The 16156-nt window shown below is 36.1% G+C and overlaps 1 protein-coding gene across 1 annotated transcript in view; it reads left to right on the top strand.

Moving 5' to 3' along the window:
• Nucleotides 1-16156, top strand: part of DNAH6 (dynein axonemal heavy chain 6) — a 288563-nt gene that overhangs the window by 60502 nt on the left and 211905 nt on the right. Inside the window, exons 11-13 of the mRNA XM_079940119.1 lie at nucleotides 3461-3661; nucleotides 12084-12204; nucleotides 15949-16100. Coding sequence (XP_079796245.1) covers nucleotides 3461-3661; nucleotides 12084-12204; nucleotides 15949-16100 — 474 coding nt within the window. The remainder of the gene's footprint in view (nucleotides 1-3460; nucleotides 3662-12083; nucleotides 12205-15948; nucleotides 16101-16156) is intronic.

Raw genomic sequence — 16156 nt, 5'->3', positions numbered from 1 at the left:
ACAGCCATTTATTACTTCAGTCTCGCGGGTCAGGGATCTGGGCACTGCTTAGCTTCTTCTCCGCTTCAGGGCCTCTCCATGCAGGCTGCCCTTCGGGGATTGTCTGGGCTGAGGTCTCCTTAGAGGCTTGAATGGAGAAGGATCCACTTCCAAGTTCCCTCAGGTGGTTGAAAATAATTCATCTCTAAGCAGCTATGGGATTGAAGTCCCTGGTTTCTTGAGGGAAGTCCAGTGGGCACCACCCTTAGATCCTAGGAACCACCTATAGTTCCTATAGTTCATGTGGCCAACTCTATAAGCAATTTACAATATGGGTGTTTGATTCTTCAAGACCAGCTGGAGAATCTCCTTTGAGAAGGGCCCAATCCCTCTTTTAAGGGCTTTCACTTGATTCAGACAGGTCTACCCAGGATAATCACCTTTTGGACTAACTCAAAGTCAACCTAATTATATCTGCAAAGTCCCTTCAGCTTTCCCTGTAATATAACATAATCATGGCTGTGGCATCCCATTACATTCACAGATCCCCCCATACTCAAGAGGAGGGGATTACACAGGGCATGTAAACCAGGGAGAGGGGATCTTAGGAGCCATCTTAGGGTTCTGCCTTCCCCATTTGGGTACAGGCATAGATTAATAAACCAATCAGAGTCTATATTTTCTGCCCTTAGCTGTGTATTGGTACAAAAGCACTAGTAGTCAGGATCTCTAGATTCTAGTCTTGACTCAGAATCTCTAGATTCTAGTCTTGACTTTACTCCTATGGGGAAACCACTTACCTCTCTGGGGTTCAGTTTATGCGTCTGTGAGATGAGGAGGCAGATGAGTTTTAAGGTTGCTTCCTCTTCCAGCAGTCTGTGACCCCGTAATTTATCAGATCATCAGGCTATTTTAGGTTATTTACAAGGACAAGCAGACTGCTGAGTTCCCTGTGGTTGGACCTTCATTCAGGAGCTCCCACTCAGAGAGGCACTGGGCTCTCATGTCCCTTCCGGGCCAGAAGGCTCTTGGCCTTCATGTGGAAGGCAAAGGTTTCTGTGCAGCAGATGATGCAAGAAAGCTCTCTCCAGCAAGCAGCTGGTTATTCTCCTTAAGCTCCAAGTGACAAGCCTTGAAAACCTTAACATTCTCTGTATTTCCTGTTGTAGGGTCCAACTCCCCACAGGGGTGTTTTTAATTCCTACCCATGAAGTCATAGGCCAAGCATGTTCATGTGTTCACACCACACATAAGATTTTGCTTCATGTAATCCCAAATTAGCCAAGGGCAGTATAAACTGCCATGAGTGGATCACTCATGAATTTTCTATTTTTTCTCGCTCTGATTTTGATCATTAGTCTTAACATTTCAAACATACATACACACATACAGCTTCGTCTAAAGGAAAATTATATACCTAAATCTTGACATCTGACATTGTTTTTTCTTGGGTTAACTATGGTTTCCTAATACTTGATCCAACATACATTTTCCAGTTCTCTTCTTTCCTATTGTGTTTGACAGACCTCCCGTGGCATATGACTCTATTTACTGCTCCCACCTCTGGAAACAGACTCCCCCTTGGTTTAATTTCTCATGGTTTTACTCCTGTGCCAACATTTTTTCCTTTTCAGTACTCTACCTTGGAGTCACTTTTTTTGTCTGACCTTTGACTGTTGCGATCCTGAAAGGCTCCCTCCTCTTCACATTTTATATGTTCCTCTGGGGGCTTGTGTCCGTGCCTGTTGTTCCAACTACCACTTCTAGAATGGTGACTTTAAATAAATATTTCCATCGTGTACTTTTCTTCTAGACTTCAGACTTGGAGCCATCTGGAAATCTCCACAATTAACTCCAACTCACCAAAATAAATTGAACTTATCAACTTCTTCCAAAACTTGCTCCTCCTTCCATATCTCCATTTCAATGAAAGGCAGTATCCGCATGCCCAAACCAGCAATCCAGGAGTCATCCTAGATCCTCCCTTACCTCTTTGAGATCAAGGCAGCGAGTCCTGTGTGTTGACCTTAGTTGCACCTCCCCTTGATGGGAACCTCATCACCTCTTACCTGGCCTGCTGTGATAGTCTCTTCTGACCTGCCTGCCCCTCTTCTTTCTAATCCATTTTCTACATTGCTGACTACAAGATTGTTTCATAGGCAAATCTGATCATGTCACTTAAAATTAAATTTCTTCATTGTCTATAGGATGCTCTGTGAGATGTTGATAGGCATTCTAGGAGAAAAGGGTTTGTGATATGCATTTGCATATTAACAAATATGGAAAATCCTGTTTTGTAGATCCAGAGGAAAATCCTGTTTAACCTAAGGTTTCTTCCCAAACTTATGTGACATTGGGACCTTTTTAACTCAGGGTAGTCCATGGTCACAATCTGGGGAACGCCAGACCACCGGCTAACACTGGAACCCAGCATCACTCACAGGGCCTTTCAAGAAGGGGCCGACTGCATCATGACTGCATTTTTCCACACTGACACTTATGCTCCAGCACCCAGACCTGCCAGCCCCCCTTGGGCCTCTCACATACAATGACTTACAAGGACTGTACTCCCATCTTGTATACTTGACAAGCTCCTGCTCGTCTTTTAAGACTCTTCTCAAGAAGTACCTTTATATCATTTAGATATATATTATTATAAATTAATTCGTGCTCATCAAACTTGAAAAACACATAAAAAGATTATTAAAATCATTTGTAATACCATGTGTTGGAAATAGAAACAACCTTTTAACATTTTTATACTTTTTTTCCAACTTGTTTTAGTACATACTGATATACCAACACACCTAACTTAACATGAGATTTTACACATACATTTTTAAAATGGGATGTTATACACCAGTTTCATCCTGCTCTTTTTTTTTAACTTAAGATTACATTATAAGCTTTTTCCCATGTCACTAATCAATCTTTGAAGAGATGCCTAATTTCCATTCATATAAATATACCATAACTTAACCATTCTATTTTTGAACACTAAGGTATTTTTTCTAATTAGTTTTTATTATAATTAATGCTTCAGTGACTGCCCTTCCACATGAATCATTGTTTACATATCTAATTTTTTCTCTTAGGATTGATATCTAGGATGGAAATTACTGCTCAAAGAATATGAACTTTTAACCCACCTTTTGAACTTTCCCTGATTCTCTTAGGCATACTTTGGCCTTCCTTCCCTTATGACTTTTCTGTGTTTTGTTCATATTTCAAATGAATGTAATATATTTATCTTAATGTGTTGCAACTTTTTGCTTATCTACCTCTCTTTCAATTAGAATACATATTTCCTGAAGACAGGGGCTGTGTCTTCTGATTTGTCATATATTCAGAGTCAACGCAGTACCTGGCATTGTTGAATGAGTTATTCTTATTTATTTTAGCAGTTTAGAAAATTCAAAACTTTTTATAAATATAACCATGTGTGTGTTTACATTTATGTTTGTGCTTTTCTCTCCAACAGGATGGTATTTCAGGCGCAATTAACCATTTCCAAAACACTGTGTTATCAGTTCCGAATCTTGTGCCTGATTCATATTTTGATGCTTTTACCAGCCCTTACATTAACAACAAATTGGAAGAAAAAACTTGTGGATTTGGTCCAAGCTTATCAGCAGTGTTTGATGATGATAAGAATTTTCACACAATTATCTTTCAAATAAAGGTACACTTTCTTTTACTAAAACTATTTTTATAATATTTTTGATTTTTAAGAAACTGGGTAACATATTTTCTTCCTGTCTTATCTTTAGATTAAATGCTACTTAATCTCTAAATGCTAAAGTGATTTTTTTTAAGTCCTGGTAGATTAGAGTGCTGATTATAAGAAAGAGACTTAAAAGTACAAGCTGTTCAAGATGGTATCAATTTTTTGGGGGGGGAAATAAGGTTAAAAAGGAGGAAGAGACATTATCTGAACACTGGGTGGTACAGTGAAAATAGAGCAACTGGTGAAAATGTAAGGCCCTGCAAGACAAAAAGAACCAGAAAACCAGAATACACCCAACTCTTTCCCCACAACCAAAAACTAAAATAAAATAATCTGCACATTGCTCTACTGACAAAACAGAATGCCCTTGAATTATAAATTTTGTAAATCACTCAAATCCATGAGCTGAAGAAATTAAAATATGTTAAATATCTGAGAAGGTACTATAAGGAGAAAATAGAAAGTGAAAATTAAAATATTCCCTCCCATAAAACATGAAACAAAAGCTGCACTATAAACTAAAGTAAATAGCCTCAACAGTAAATCAAAAAAAATCAAAATTTAAAATAAAAATGGAACTTTTTAAAAAAAGACAAAATTATCTAGAAATCAAGACTAAATTGCATCATGCCGGAGAGAATAACCTGAAATGAAAATGTAATAATTAGTATAAAGACAGGAAAACAATCAGGAGAATGAAAATAAGCTAGAGATAGAAGTAAAAATGGTCAGAGAGAAAATAATTGAAATAGAAAACAGGCAAAGAAGAAATAACATACATATAATTGGAGTGTCTGAAGGAGAAAAACAAAACAAAGGGTAGAACAAACACATAACTATAGTCCAAGAAAAGAAAATGTGAATCTATATATTGAAAGGGCCCACAGAGTGCCTTGGAAAATTGACCTAGAAAAATCAACTCTGAGATACATCCTTTTAAAACTATTAGCTTTTAAAGCTAAAGAAAAATTCCTCCAGGTCTCACAGCACAATAAAAATAACTTACAAAAGTAAGAGAATTAGACTAGCATCAGTCTTCTCAAAAACAACGTATAAAGAAAGGCAATGATGGAACAGCATTTTTAATGAAACTCAAGAGCAGATAATGCGAATCAATAATTTTTATCTAACCAAGCTAGTCCTTCAAATATCAAGGCTATAGAAAAATAGTTTTAAAAAGGAAAGGGCCTAGGGTTTTTGGTGCTGATCAGGATTTTTTATGAAATTGGGATGTGTTTCATCCAACCAAGAGATAACTTGGCAAAAGGACTGATCTTCCTATTTCTGGATCCACATGTAAGGAGCTTGGAAGTTGCCACTCTATTCTAACAAGTAAAAAGCTGAACACACTGACTGAACAGACTGCTGTAGGATCTGTAATAGAGGGGAGGACACAGGGGAAACCACAGCTCTCAAAATTGTAGAGACAGAGAGATGAAAACAGGGAGTCATGGCTTCTGAGAGCAGAGACTATGAGCAGAAACCTCAGTGAGAACCAGTGCCAGACAGGAAAACCTGAACTGTAACTGATGAATTGCAGGAGGCTCAGTGTGAACAACTCTGAGAGTTAAAAATCTCCGGGGACCCAGTTATAGGGAACCCCCACATTATTATGAAATTTACCTGCAAGAACTCAACCAGATTCTCACAGTAAATATTAGAGAAAAATTCTCTCATGCTTCCAGCAGGGAGAGGGGAAAAGGAATAATTTGAAATATGTCAGAGCACCCTCTTCTCAACAAGGCCTACCCTCAGAGGAAACTAGTTAACCAGAACCTAATTTGCTAGTGTATTATTTGATCCTAACTTACCTGGGGGAGGGGAAATACACAACTCCAGCCCACTCTAGCCATCTGTCCCACCTAAGGAGAGAGAAAAAATAAGTGAGAAATATTTATGAAGTTCACAGTTCAGAAGCATTGGCTCACTAAAAGACTGAGACCTAATCAAAGGACTATAGAATATATCCCCTCTGCTGACACATACCATCCCCTTACTAAGGACCTATTAACAGCAGTTCCTTTTACCAAATACATCATGTCCAATTATCAAAAAAAAAAGTTACAAAGCACATTAATAAGGGGAAAAAATTAGAAGACAGAGCAAGCATCAGACCCAGACATGGCAGGGATATTGGAAATATCAGACCCAGAATTTAAAACAACTATGATTAATATGCTAAGGGCTCCAATGGATAAGATAAACAGCATGAAAGAACAGATGGGCAATGTAAGCAGAGAGATGGAAATCCTAAGAAATAACCAAAAAGAAGTGCTAGAGGTAAAAAACAAAACATAACAGAAATGAATAATGCCTTTGATGAGCTTATTAGTAGACTAGACACAGCTGAGGAAAGAATCTCTGAGCCATAGAATATATCAATAGAGTCCTGAAAACCAAAAAGCAAAGAGAACAAAGACTGAAAAAAACACAACAGACTATCCAAGAACACTGTAGGACAACTTCAAAAGGTGTAACATATGTGTAATGGGAATACTGTATGATTCCAGCTATATGACATTCTGAAAAAGGCAAAAACATGGAGACAGTAAAAAGGTCAGTGGTTACCAGGGGGTTGAGGGTGGGGGAGTGAAGAGGCAAAACACTGATTTTTAGGACAGTGGAAACACTCTGTATAATTCCATAATGATGGATAAATGTCATTATATATTTGTCCAAACCCATAGAATGTTCCATACCAAGAGTGAACCATAATGTAAACAATGGATTTTGGGTGATTATGATGTGTCAGTGTAGGCTCATCAATTGTAACAAATATACCACCCTGGTAGGGGACGTTTAGTCTTTCTTTAGAAAGACTGAAAATGAAGTGGTGCTCAGTGGTGTAGAGACAAATGTAAACAATAAGAAAGCAAGATTTGTGATCCTATGAGTCAGGGCTATAAATTTCTATGCACCACATATATATACAGGAAACACTTGCAAAAGGCAAAGAGTTGCAATGAGACACAAATGGAACATAAATAGAAACACTGTGAATAGAAGACTTTAACATGCAACTCTCATCATAAGGCAGGTCAAGTAGGAGAAAAATAAATAAGGGTATAGAAGTCCTAACTAACATAATCAATGACAAATAACAAGGAAATAGCTATCTAAACAGAAAAAAAAATGAGGGATTGCCTTGCAGACATTTATCCAAATAAATTTGAAAACCTAGATTAAATAGATAGTATTTTTAGGGAAACATGGTAATCTAAATCAACCACATTAAAAATAAAAAGCTTACCAAGCTCCACAGAAGAAATAGAGGAAGTTATCAAAGAAATACCTTGTAAAAAGCACCAGGCCCAGATGGTTTCACAAGGGAATTTTATCAACTCTCCAAAGACCAGATATTCACAATAGCACATAAATTGTTCTAGAATACTGAAAATGCTTGGTGGAAAAAACTTCATTGTTATAACAACAAAGCAGGTAATATATAATATTTAGGAGTAAACCTAATAAGAAATGTTTTAAAAAACCTATATAAGGATATCTTTTTAAGTTTTCTTAAAGGCTTCTGGAAGACACAAAAATAGACTTAAAGAAATATTCTTAGATGGAATGACTCAACATAATAGATATCTGTTGTCCCTAGGTTAATCTATAAATTTAACACAATAAAAATACTAATAAGCTTTATCATAGAGCATAAGTTTATAGTAAAGCCTATATGTAATAATAGACATGCATAGAAGCTAAGAAAACCCTAAAAAAGAAAAGCTATTTGGGATATTATTCTTACCAAGTATTAAATATAAACTCTATAACTAAAAGATTGTGGTATTGGCTATCAGACCAGTGGAACAGAATAGAAAATCCAGAAATACACCTAAGTACACATGAAAATTTATTAAATAAAAAACATGGTATTTCAGATCACTGAGATATATTTGGACGTTTTCATAAATAGTGCTGGGATAACTGATTAGCCTTTGGTGCAAAGTTAAAGTTAGGTACATATCTCACATTGTATATAAAAATAACTGGATCAGAGATCTAAAAATTTATTTAAATCATACAAGTTCTAGAAGAAAACATGGGTGAATTCTTCTATAATCTTGTTCATAAAGAAAGGTTATCTAGCTATGACTCAAAATCCAGATGCAATAATGGCACAAATTGATAAATTTGATGGTATAAAGTTTTTTAAAACTTTTCAAGGCAAAAAAATATATAAACAAAGTAAAAATACAATTACAAACTGGGAGAATCTATTTGTAGCATACAAATCACAGCTAAGGGCTAATATTTTTATACATGAAGAACTCTTGCCAATGGGGAGCAGGGAGGAGACAAAAACTCGGTAGAAAAATGGTCAAAACATATGATAGAAAACTCACCAAAAACAAGAACCTAGACACATGAAAACATATTCTACCTCATAAGAGAAATGCAAATGGAAACAAAATTGAGGTAGCATTTCTCAACTATCAGATTAGCAAAATTCAAAAGTATGACAACACATTCCATTGGCTAGCTTATGGATAAACAAATGCTCTTCACACTTTGCCTTTGAGAATGCAAATAATGGAGAATTTTACAATATATAACAAAACTACATGTTATGTATTTACCATTTGATCCAGCAATTCCACCTTTAAATATGTACCCAGAAGATGCATGCCCAGCAATACAAAAGTACATATGCACTAGATTTTGTTAACATTATTATTTTTATAAAATATCAGAAACTCCCAAAATATACAGGATGAACTATGGTACGTCTACACAGAGGAGGACTATGCAGCTGAACAAAATAATACGGAAAATATCTACCAACTAATATGGAGCGATTTCCAGGATACACTGTTAGGTGAAAAAAGCAAAGTAGAAAAGAATATCTATAGTGTGCTACTTTTTATGTCAGAAAATAGGGAGGGAGACGAGATAAACCAGAAACTAAGGAAATTTGTTACCTAGAGGAGACAGTGGGAATGGTGTAGACAGGATGGTGGGTATGGAGTAGAAAAGATGGGAAGAGTTACGCTTAGTTCTGAGTATACTTTTTAATATAGCACTTAAAAATCAATAAGAATGGGGAAACAAAACCGTAAAATAGAATACAATGAAAACAAAAGAACTAGACTATATTTCAAATGAATAACATAACCACACTGCAAGGAAGGGGAAAAAAACTAAACCAAGTAACTTTTAAACACACTATTTTGCCCATATACCCTAAGCTAAAGACCACTATAACTATAATAAATATTGAATTCCACTTAGTCTGTTTTTCATAGTGGTATTAGTGTGTTAGCAATTCTGAAATGACTTTCTGTGTATTCTGGAGCTAAGCAAATAACTAAATATTGTGGCTAATGAAATGAGGTTATTCATCCCCATCCAAATATGGAAGAGGAAAAGCCAGAATGGTGTTATATTGGAACTGGAGTTATGAACTCATGATCTTTAATTGATCGATAGAAAGAGCACTATGTATAGGGTTTTGTGTATATATGTATTTATGTGAGGTGTTTGTGTGTATCCTAGATCTGCTTGCTGAGATGGCCTAGAAGCAGTGACATCCTAGTAACAATGAGCATATTTGGTGTCCACACATTGTTTTCTGTATATCATTCCAAATCAAAAGGAACCAAATCTCTTTGGAGAAATGGCTTACTCAAAACCTGGGGCAGGGAAAGTACAAGAACAGCCCAGAGCATATTGTTGAACCAAAAAATGACAAGGTGCCTAAGAAGTAATGGCGACATGCAGAAAAAATTAAAAAGCCAACTTGAAGGGTCTCCCTGGGACAATTTGACCATTAAAATAAGTAATGATTATAACAGTCTTTGAATAAAATGAGAATACATGAGTCCATTTTGTGAATGAAGGAATGGAGTGAGAATGGAAAGCTCTTCCTTACAGTAAAATGCCAATTAGTAAACGTAGAAGGAAAACATAAGGAAAAATCACTGCTGTGATTAGGCAAGAATCTCTAATTCATACTAGAACGAGTATGCAAAGATATGATGAGGAAAAGGATATTGTCTCAAAGCGTTTCTGCATAGAATATTTATTGATTTAAAGAGAGAAAATAGTAAGTTTGCAGTAACGAAACCTCACAGACAGCACCTTAACTAACATGTTAACATCACCAGTAATGGGACAAATCAACATTCTGTGTCTTTTGACACTATTCACAGGGAACATACATCACTTATGTAGTATTATTGCCAAAAATGTATAACTGAATGTAAGCATTAGGAAGTATAACATACACACACAGGAGATACTTTTCGAAAATGTTAAAGGTCACGAAAGACAAAGATTGAGAAATTGTTCAGATTAAAGGACACTGCAGAGATGTGGCAAGATACAATACAAGAAATACATGATACGATACAAGATACAAGATTCAATACATGATCCTGGATAGGACAATGGACCAGGAAAAAAAGGTTTTTTATTTTGTTATGAAAGACATTATTGGGACAAATGGCCAAATTTGTATAAGATCTGTAATTGATAATAGTATTAATATCAATGCTAATTTCCTGATTTAGGTCATTATACTATGGTTCTATAAGAAAATATCCTTGTGTTTATTAAACAAACCCTGAAATATTTAGGGGTAAAAATGTCTGTGTCTGCAACTTTCTTCCAAATGGTTCAGGGTAAAATAATATAGAGAAAGAGAATGATAAAACAAATGTGATATATTGTTAAAAATTAGGGAATTTCAGTGGTGTATATGGAATTCTTTGTACTATTCCAGCAAATTTCCTGTGAGGTTTAAAATCATATTTTGAACATGTTGGTGGAGCTTTCCATTTACAGACCTCCCGTTGTGTTTCTAATACCTGCATGATCATGTATCAGAGACTATTAAATCTGCTCAAAGGAGATATACTTTTTTTTTTTTTTTTTTGCTGTGGGGAAAAGGATGTTCTTTTTTATTATTAATTTTTATTGGAGTATAGTTGCTTTACAACGTTGTGTTAGTTTCTGCTGTACAGCAAAGTGAATCAGTTATACGTATACATATATCTACGCTTTTTTAGATTTCCTTCTCATTTAGGTCACCCCAGAGCATTAAGTAGAGTTCCCTGTGCTATGCAGTAGGTTCTCATTAGTTATCTATTTTATACATAGTACTGTACATATGTCGGTCCCAATCTTCCAATTCATCCCACTGCCCCTTCCCCCCTTGGTAACCATAAGTTTGTTCTCTACATCTGTGACTCTATTTCTGCTTTGCACATAAGCTCATCTCTACCATTTTTCTTGATTCCACATATAAGCAATATTATATCATATTTATTTCTCTTTTTCTGATTTACTTCACTCTGTATGACAGTCTCTAGGTCCATCCATGTCGCTGCAAATGGCACTATTTCATTCCTTTTTATGGCTGAGTAATATTCCATTGTATATATGTAGCACATCTTCTCAAAGGAGACATACTCTGACATAATTTCTTCCCCTCAATTTTTAATGTAAATAAATAAACAGCAGAAATATTCTGGAAGATTACATAAGAACCTATTAAAAGGAAATAAATGAACAAGTAACTAAGCCATCCAGGGTGTGTGCTATTGTTTGTAATGAAACTTTCTACTGCTACCCACTATCCCTAAAGCAAGAGTCTGAATCCATAAAGCAATAACCTAGCACTGATGTGTTGGGAATGAGCAATTCCATTGATCATCTCTAGTTTTCCTTGGGACAAATTGCAGTCATTTGCAAGAAGTCTCGGTAGGAAATGTAAGGGAAGGCAATTGAGTGCAGCCAGGGAATAATGGACCAAGACCGACAACAAACTGATCCTAACTGCTGTTCATAGGCATTGAACTATGATAACATGTATTGACATGGGTATTGTAGGAAAAACTGTGGGGAAGTGGAGGTTGGAGCCAAGGTTAAGTGAGGGGAAGGAAAGAATTTTATTAGGGCAAATTATGAAGACATTTTGGAATAGGAGACTTGACAGCACAGAGAAGTTAATAATGAGATTAGGCAAGTAATTTTGTAACTATGCTAAATGATTTTGCCCTTGCTCAAAAACACTAACCAAGATATAAAATTTGCAGTTTGGAAAATAAATAGACATTGTCTCTTACCATATATTTACTAGTGATGTATAAGTTCACCATGAAGCTAAAAACATTACAGGTGTGCCTCCTTTCAATCATAAGGAACAATTCTTTGAAAGTCAGATCTGAACGTGTATTTTTTTTTATTTTAGTTTCATAAGAGAATACATTAATTGCTTCTTGTCATCCAGGATGGTATCTTTCCTCACTTACGTATCCTCAGGTCAAAGCATAGTGTTGGGCACAGAGAAGGCATCTGTGTTTGTTCAGTTTTATTGAATTGAATTCTGCTCAGGAAAAATATAGTTTGTCTGTTTTTTTATAACATTTAGGAAACCATACAGGCAGCATTTGAATCTGCTCAATTATATGCAGCTACGTTTGAAAAGTTTCAGATATTCTTCAAGGAAAATGAAAGTCTTGATTTACAAGCTCTTAAACTTCAAGAACCTGGTAAGTTTTCTGTTTGTCCTTACTAATTATGTTTGACAGGTATATCAAGGTTTATCATTGTGTATGTTTCTGTTTGGTGGTGTATGGTGACAGAAATGGTAGCCCCAAAGCGTTGGCCTGACAAAATGCAAGAATTTATTCATTTCTAGATTATTTGCTGTAGAGCCACTTTTTTTTTCTTTAGGTTTACTGTTACTGTTTTATTTCAGAATATTATGGGAAAGAATTCCTCCCCAAAAGCTTATCTTTTAGTATCAAGTTGTACCAGTGCTAAGGTTATATAGCCTTTACATGGGAAGGAGTCAAAAGGAATGTTTACCTCTCAGATTCCTTTAAAAAATGTTTACATAGTGCAACATGTGTCTCAGGAATTCAAGTTACTCTATTTCTGTGGCCATATTGTAACCTGGTGGGTATGAATCCACAACTCTTAGTCATGAGATCAGTTCCGAAGGGAAATTATTTTATTAAACTCGTTATCTTCAACAAAAGGAAATAAAATACAATATCCAAGTGAAATTTCCAGCAAGAAAGTTCCCAAATGTTTACAAAAATTAAGTATATATTATTCATTATTACCATTTAAAAATGTGAAGCATATCATTCATATTCTTTTTTTATTTCATGAACTGGCTTTATTCCTTTATTTTCTTATGCACAAAAATGATTACTCTGATACTTTGCCTCACAAAGCAACACTGATTTTTTCTGTAAATTTTTATGCTTTTGTTTCAACCCATTCTTTTTATTATGCTGAAGTATTTTAAAGTAAATTAGACTTGCCATCCCTAAATGAAATATTTCAATATTCATCTTTAAAAAACATGTCCCTACAGAACCAAATTAATATTATCACACCTAATAAAAAAACCAAGAATTCCTTTATATCAACATTTAGTCCCTATTCAGAATCCCCCAAATAAAGCAGTTTGCAGCTAGTTTGACCCAGTATCTAGTCCAAGAGTAGGCACTATATTCACTTGTTATGTCCCTTAAGTTTTTAAAATCTGAAACAGACCCTTTATTTCAAGACACTGACTTGCTCAAGAAACCGAAGTGGGGTCTTACTTTAGAAAACAAATTAGACAAGTTCATTTCTACTGTTCTTCACCAACACTGTCACATTGAGACTTAGTGTGTGTTGAACTGAAGGGAACTGACAGGGACACAATGGCACCAGGGTGGCAGTAAGGTGTGGAACCTGGCATTTCAGCACATGGAGTAGGCCTAATCCAAATAACCAGTTCTAATCCCCTAGATCTTCTACTCATAACCTTGAGCCAAGGCCTCCTAGTATCCTGTTACCTTGTTCCTCACATTGGATAACTTTACTCCCTCACCAACCACTCATCTGGATGAGGCCACCAAGCTCCCAGGTTGCCCTTCTTCTAGTCCTGCCTTGGCTTGTCAATTCTATCCAATCCTGGAACCAGGGTCTCATAGGTATTAGCTGTTTGTTTTCTGGGACTCTGGAGTGCATTGGTCTGGACCCCTAAACGTTGTGTTCCTCCTTTTGTAGGAACTCCCTGGTACTTCCTAAACCTCGAACCCAACTGTTAGCCAGAGGTTAATAGAATGTAACTTTGCCCCTTGGATACCATGCCTTGCCTGTTATCATATTCCCTCAAACTATTCTAACACTGCCTAGCACATATTATAGACACTTAACATATGTCTGTTTAACCAAACTTTTAGCCACACTGACCTCTGTCTAGCCCCAGAAGATGATCAGGGGACAGACTCTGGCTTCCTGAACTAATCAGCCATATCTCACCCCTGAATTTCTATAAATGTCAGTGTTTACTAATAATTTCTATACTTCCTGAGCGCTTATGATAGATCCTGTGCTAAGTGATTTTCAGGCATCTCATCTAATCCTCATAATTCTATGAGGCGAGTATTCTCATTTTACTAATAAGGAAGTGAAAATATATAGAGATAAGGTAACTTCAAGTTTACACAGCTAGTCAGTGGTTTAGAAATCGTTTTCTCTGACTTGAAAGTTTGTGTGCTTAACTATTGTACAAACTGCCTCTCCTCTATCTCATAAAGAGAGAACTCTTCTATCAGCTTTACTCTTTTGTTTCCCTTTGAACATGGCTATATATGACCATGGCCAAGTCATTTAACCTCGAATGATCTAAATTTCTTCATGTATGAAATGAAAGTATTGGACCAAATTGGTGTTTCCCAAGCTAGTATTCCTTGAACCACTATTCTGAAGGATATTACATGACACCATGAAAAAATGAAAAAGACTCTGTGTTCAAGTAAGTTTGGAAAATACTTGACCAATCCACATTATACAGGTTTCCTTACCAGAAGTCTTCTCAGATCATTTGATATACTTATTTTGTCAGTTCTCAAAAATACACACATCAGGGCTTCCCTGGTGCGTAATGGTTGAGAGTATGCCTGCCGATGCAGGGGACATGGGTTCGTGCCCCGGTCCGGGAAGATCCCACATGCCGCGGAGCGGCTGGGCCCGTGAGCCATGGCCGCTGAGCGTGCACGTCCGGAGCCTGTGCTCCGCAACGGGAGAGGCCACAACAGTGAGAGGCCCAAGTACAGCTAAAAAAAAATAAAATAAAAAATACACACATCAAAACCTTCTGAAATGAGTAGGACAGATAACTGTCATCCCTTTTTTGTATCACGAGGAAGCCGAAGCTCAGGAAGATCGACTATCAAGTAACTTACCCAAAGCCACAGATGGGTTAAAGACTTGAGCCTAGGTCTTCTAACACTTTGTCTGATTTGTCCTTTTTTAAAAAAATATTTATTTTATTTTATTTAGTTATTTGGTTGCACCGGGTCTTAGTTGTGGCTCATGGGCTCTTTAGCTGTGGCATGTGAACTCTTAGTTGCGTCATACATTTGGGATCTAGTTCCCTGACCAGGGATTGAACCCAGGCTCCCTGCATTGGGAGTGAGGAGTCTTAACCCCTGCGCCACCAGGGAAGTCCCTGTTGTGTTCTTTATACTGTGTCAAACTCTCCCTTGTATCCAGGAGAGAAGATGATATGAATAAAGGCAAGAATCAACACCCTTTTCTCTTTGGGATGGTAGAGGGGAGGATTAGAGAAGGAAAACAAGAAGCAGTAAGGAAATCAATCTGACTCAAGCAGAGAGAGTAATTGGAAATAAAGTTAACTAAATATTTAAAGGCCGAGAGGTACAGGATTTTGAAAGATGAGTAAAGTAGTTTAGTATTATATGTGTATTAGTAAGAGCTGTTTTTGACCAAGAGTATGATAAAAGTGTATTTAAGGTAATCAGGCTTCCACTGGTTTGGAAAAGGGAGAAAATGGCGATGGGAATATTATCAACATTCAACTTCAATATATGGAAGACACAAATTGACAAAGCCTTAGCCTCGATGAATGCTTACTTTGAGTTACCATGTGGGAGAACCCTTAGATTAAGCCAACTTCAAAGCAACCTGACTCTAGAATCTAATCCATTCTAAACCAGATCCTCTAATACAATTACAAGTTATTTTCATGTGCCATTCTTAACAGGAGCCAGAGAACATATTTACATTATTAAATATTAGTTTCAAGAATAAAACATAAAGCATTATGAATTAACATTTTAAAGTTACACAAGGTCCTCTACATATGGATAATACATTATAAATATGTATGTAAATTTATTAATGCAATGATTTTTAATATATCTTTATAATGATCCTTTAAAATCTCATACATATGTTTTATGCTTTATGTGAATTACTTTACCTAGATGTTAAGTTCTTTAGTGAACAACTGGAAAAATATCACAGACAGCACAAGGACGCAGTAGCTCTAAGATGCACCAGGAATGTAGGATTGCTGCTCATTGACACTACGCAACTAAAAGAAAAACTAATTCCATCACCTTTGCGATGCTTGGAGGTAACTATGAACTAAGAAAGTTTTAAATTATGATCTCTACAACTATTTTATGATTT

This window comes from Stenella coeruleoalba (assembly GCF_951394435.1).
Source record: "Stenella coeruleoalba genome assembly, chromosome: 13".
Taxonomy (NCBI): Eukaryota; Metazoa; Chordata; class Mammalia; order Artiodactyla; family Delphinidae; genus Stenella; species Stenella coeruleoalba.
The sequence above is the reverse complement of the archived record's forward strand: the minus strand, read 5'-3'. Positions and strand labels throughout refer to the sequence as shown.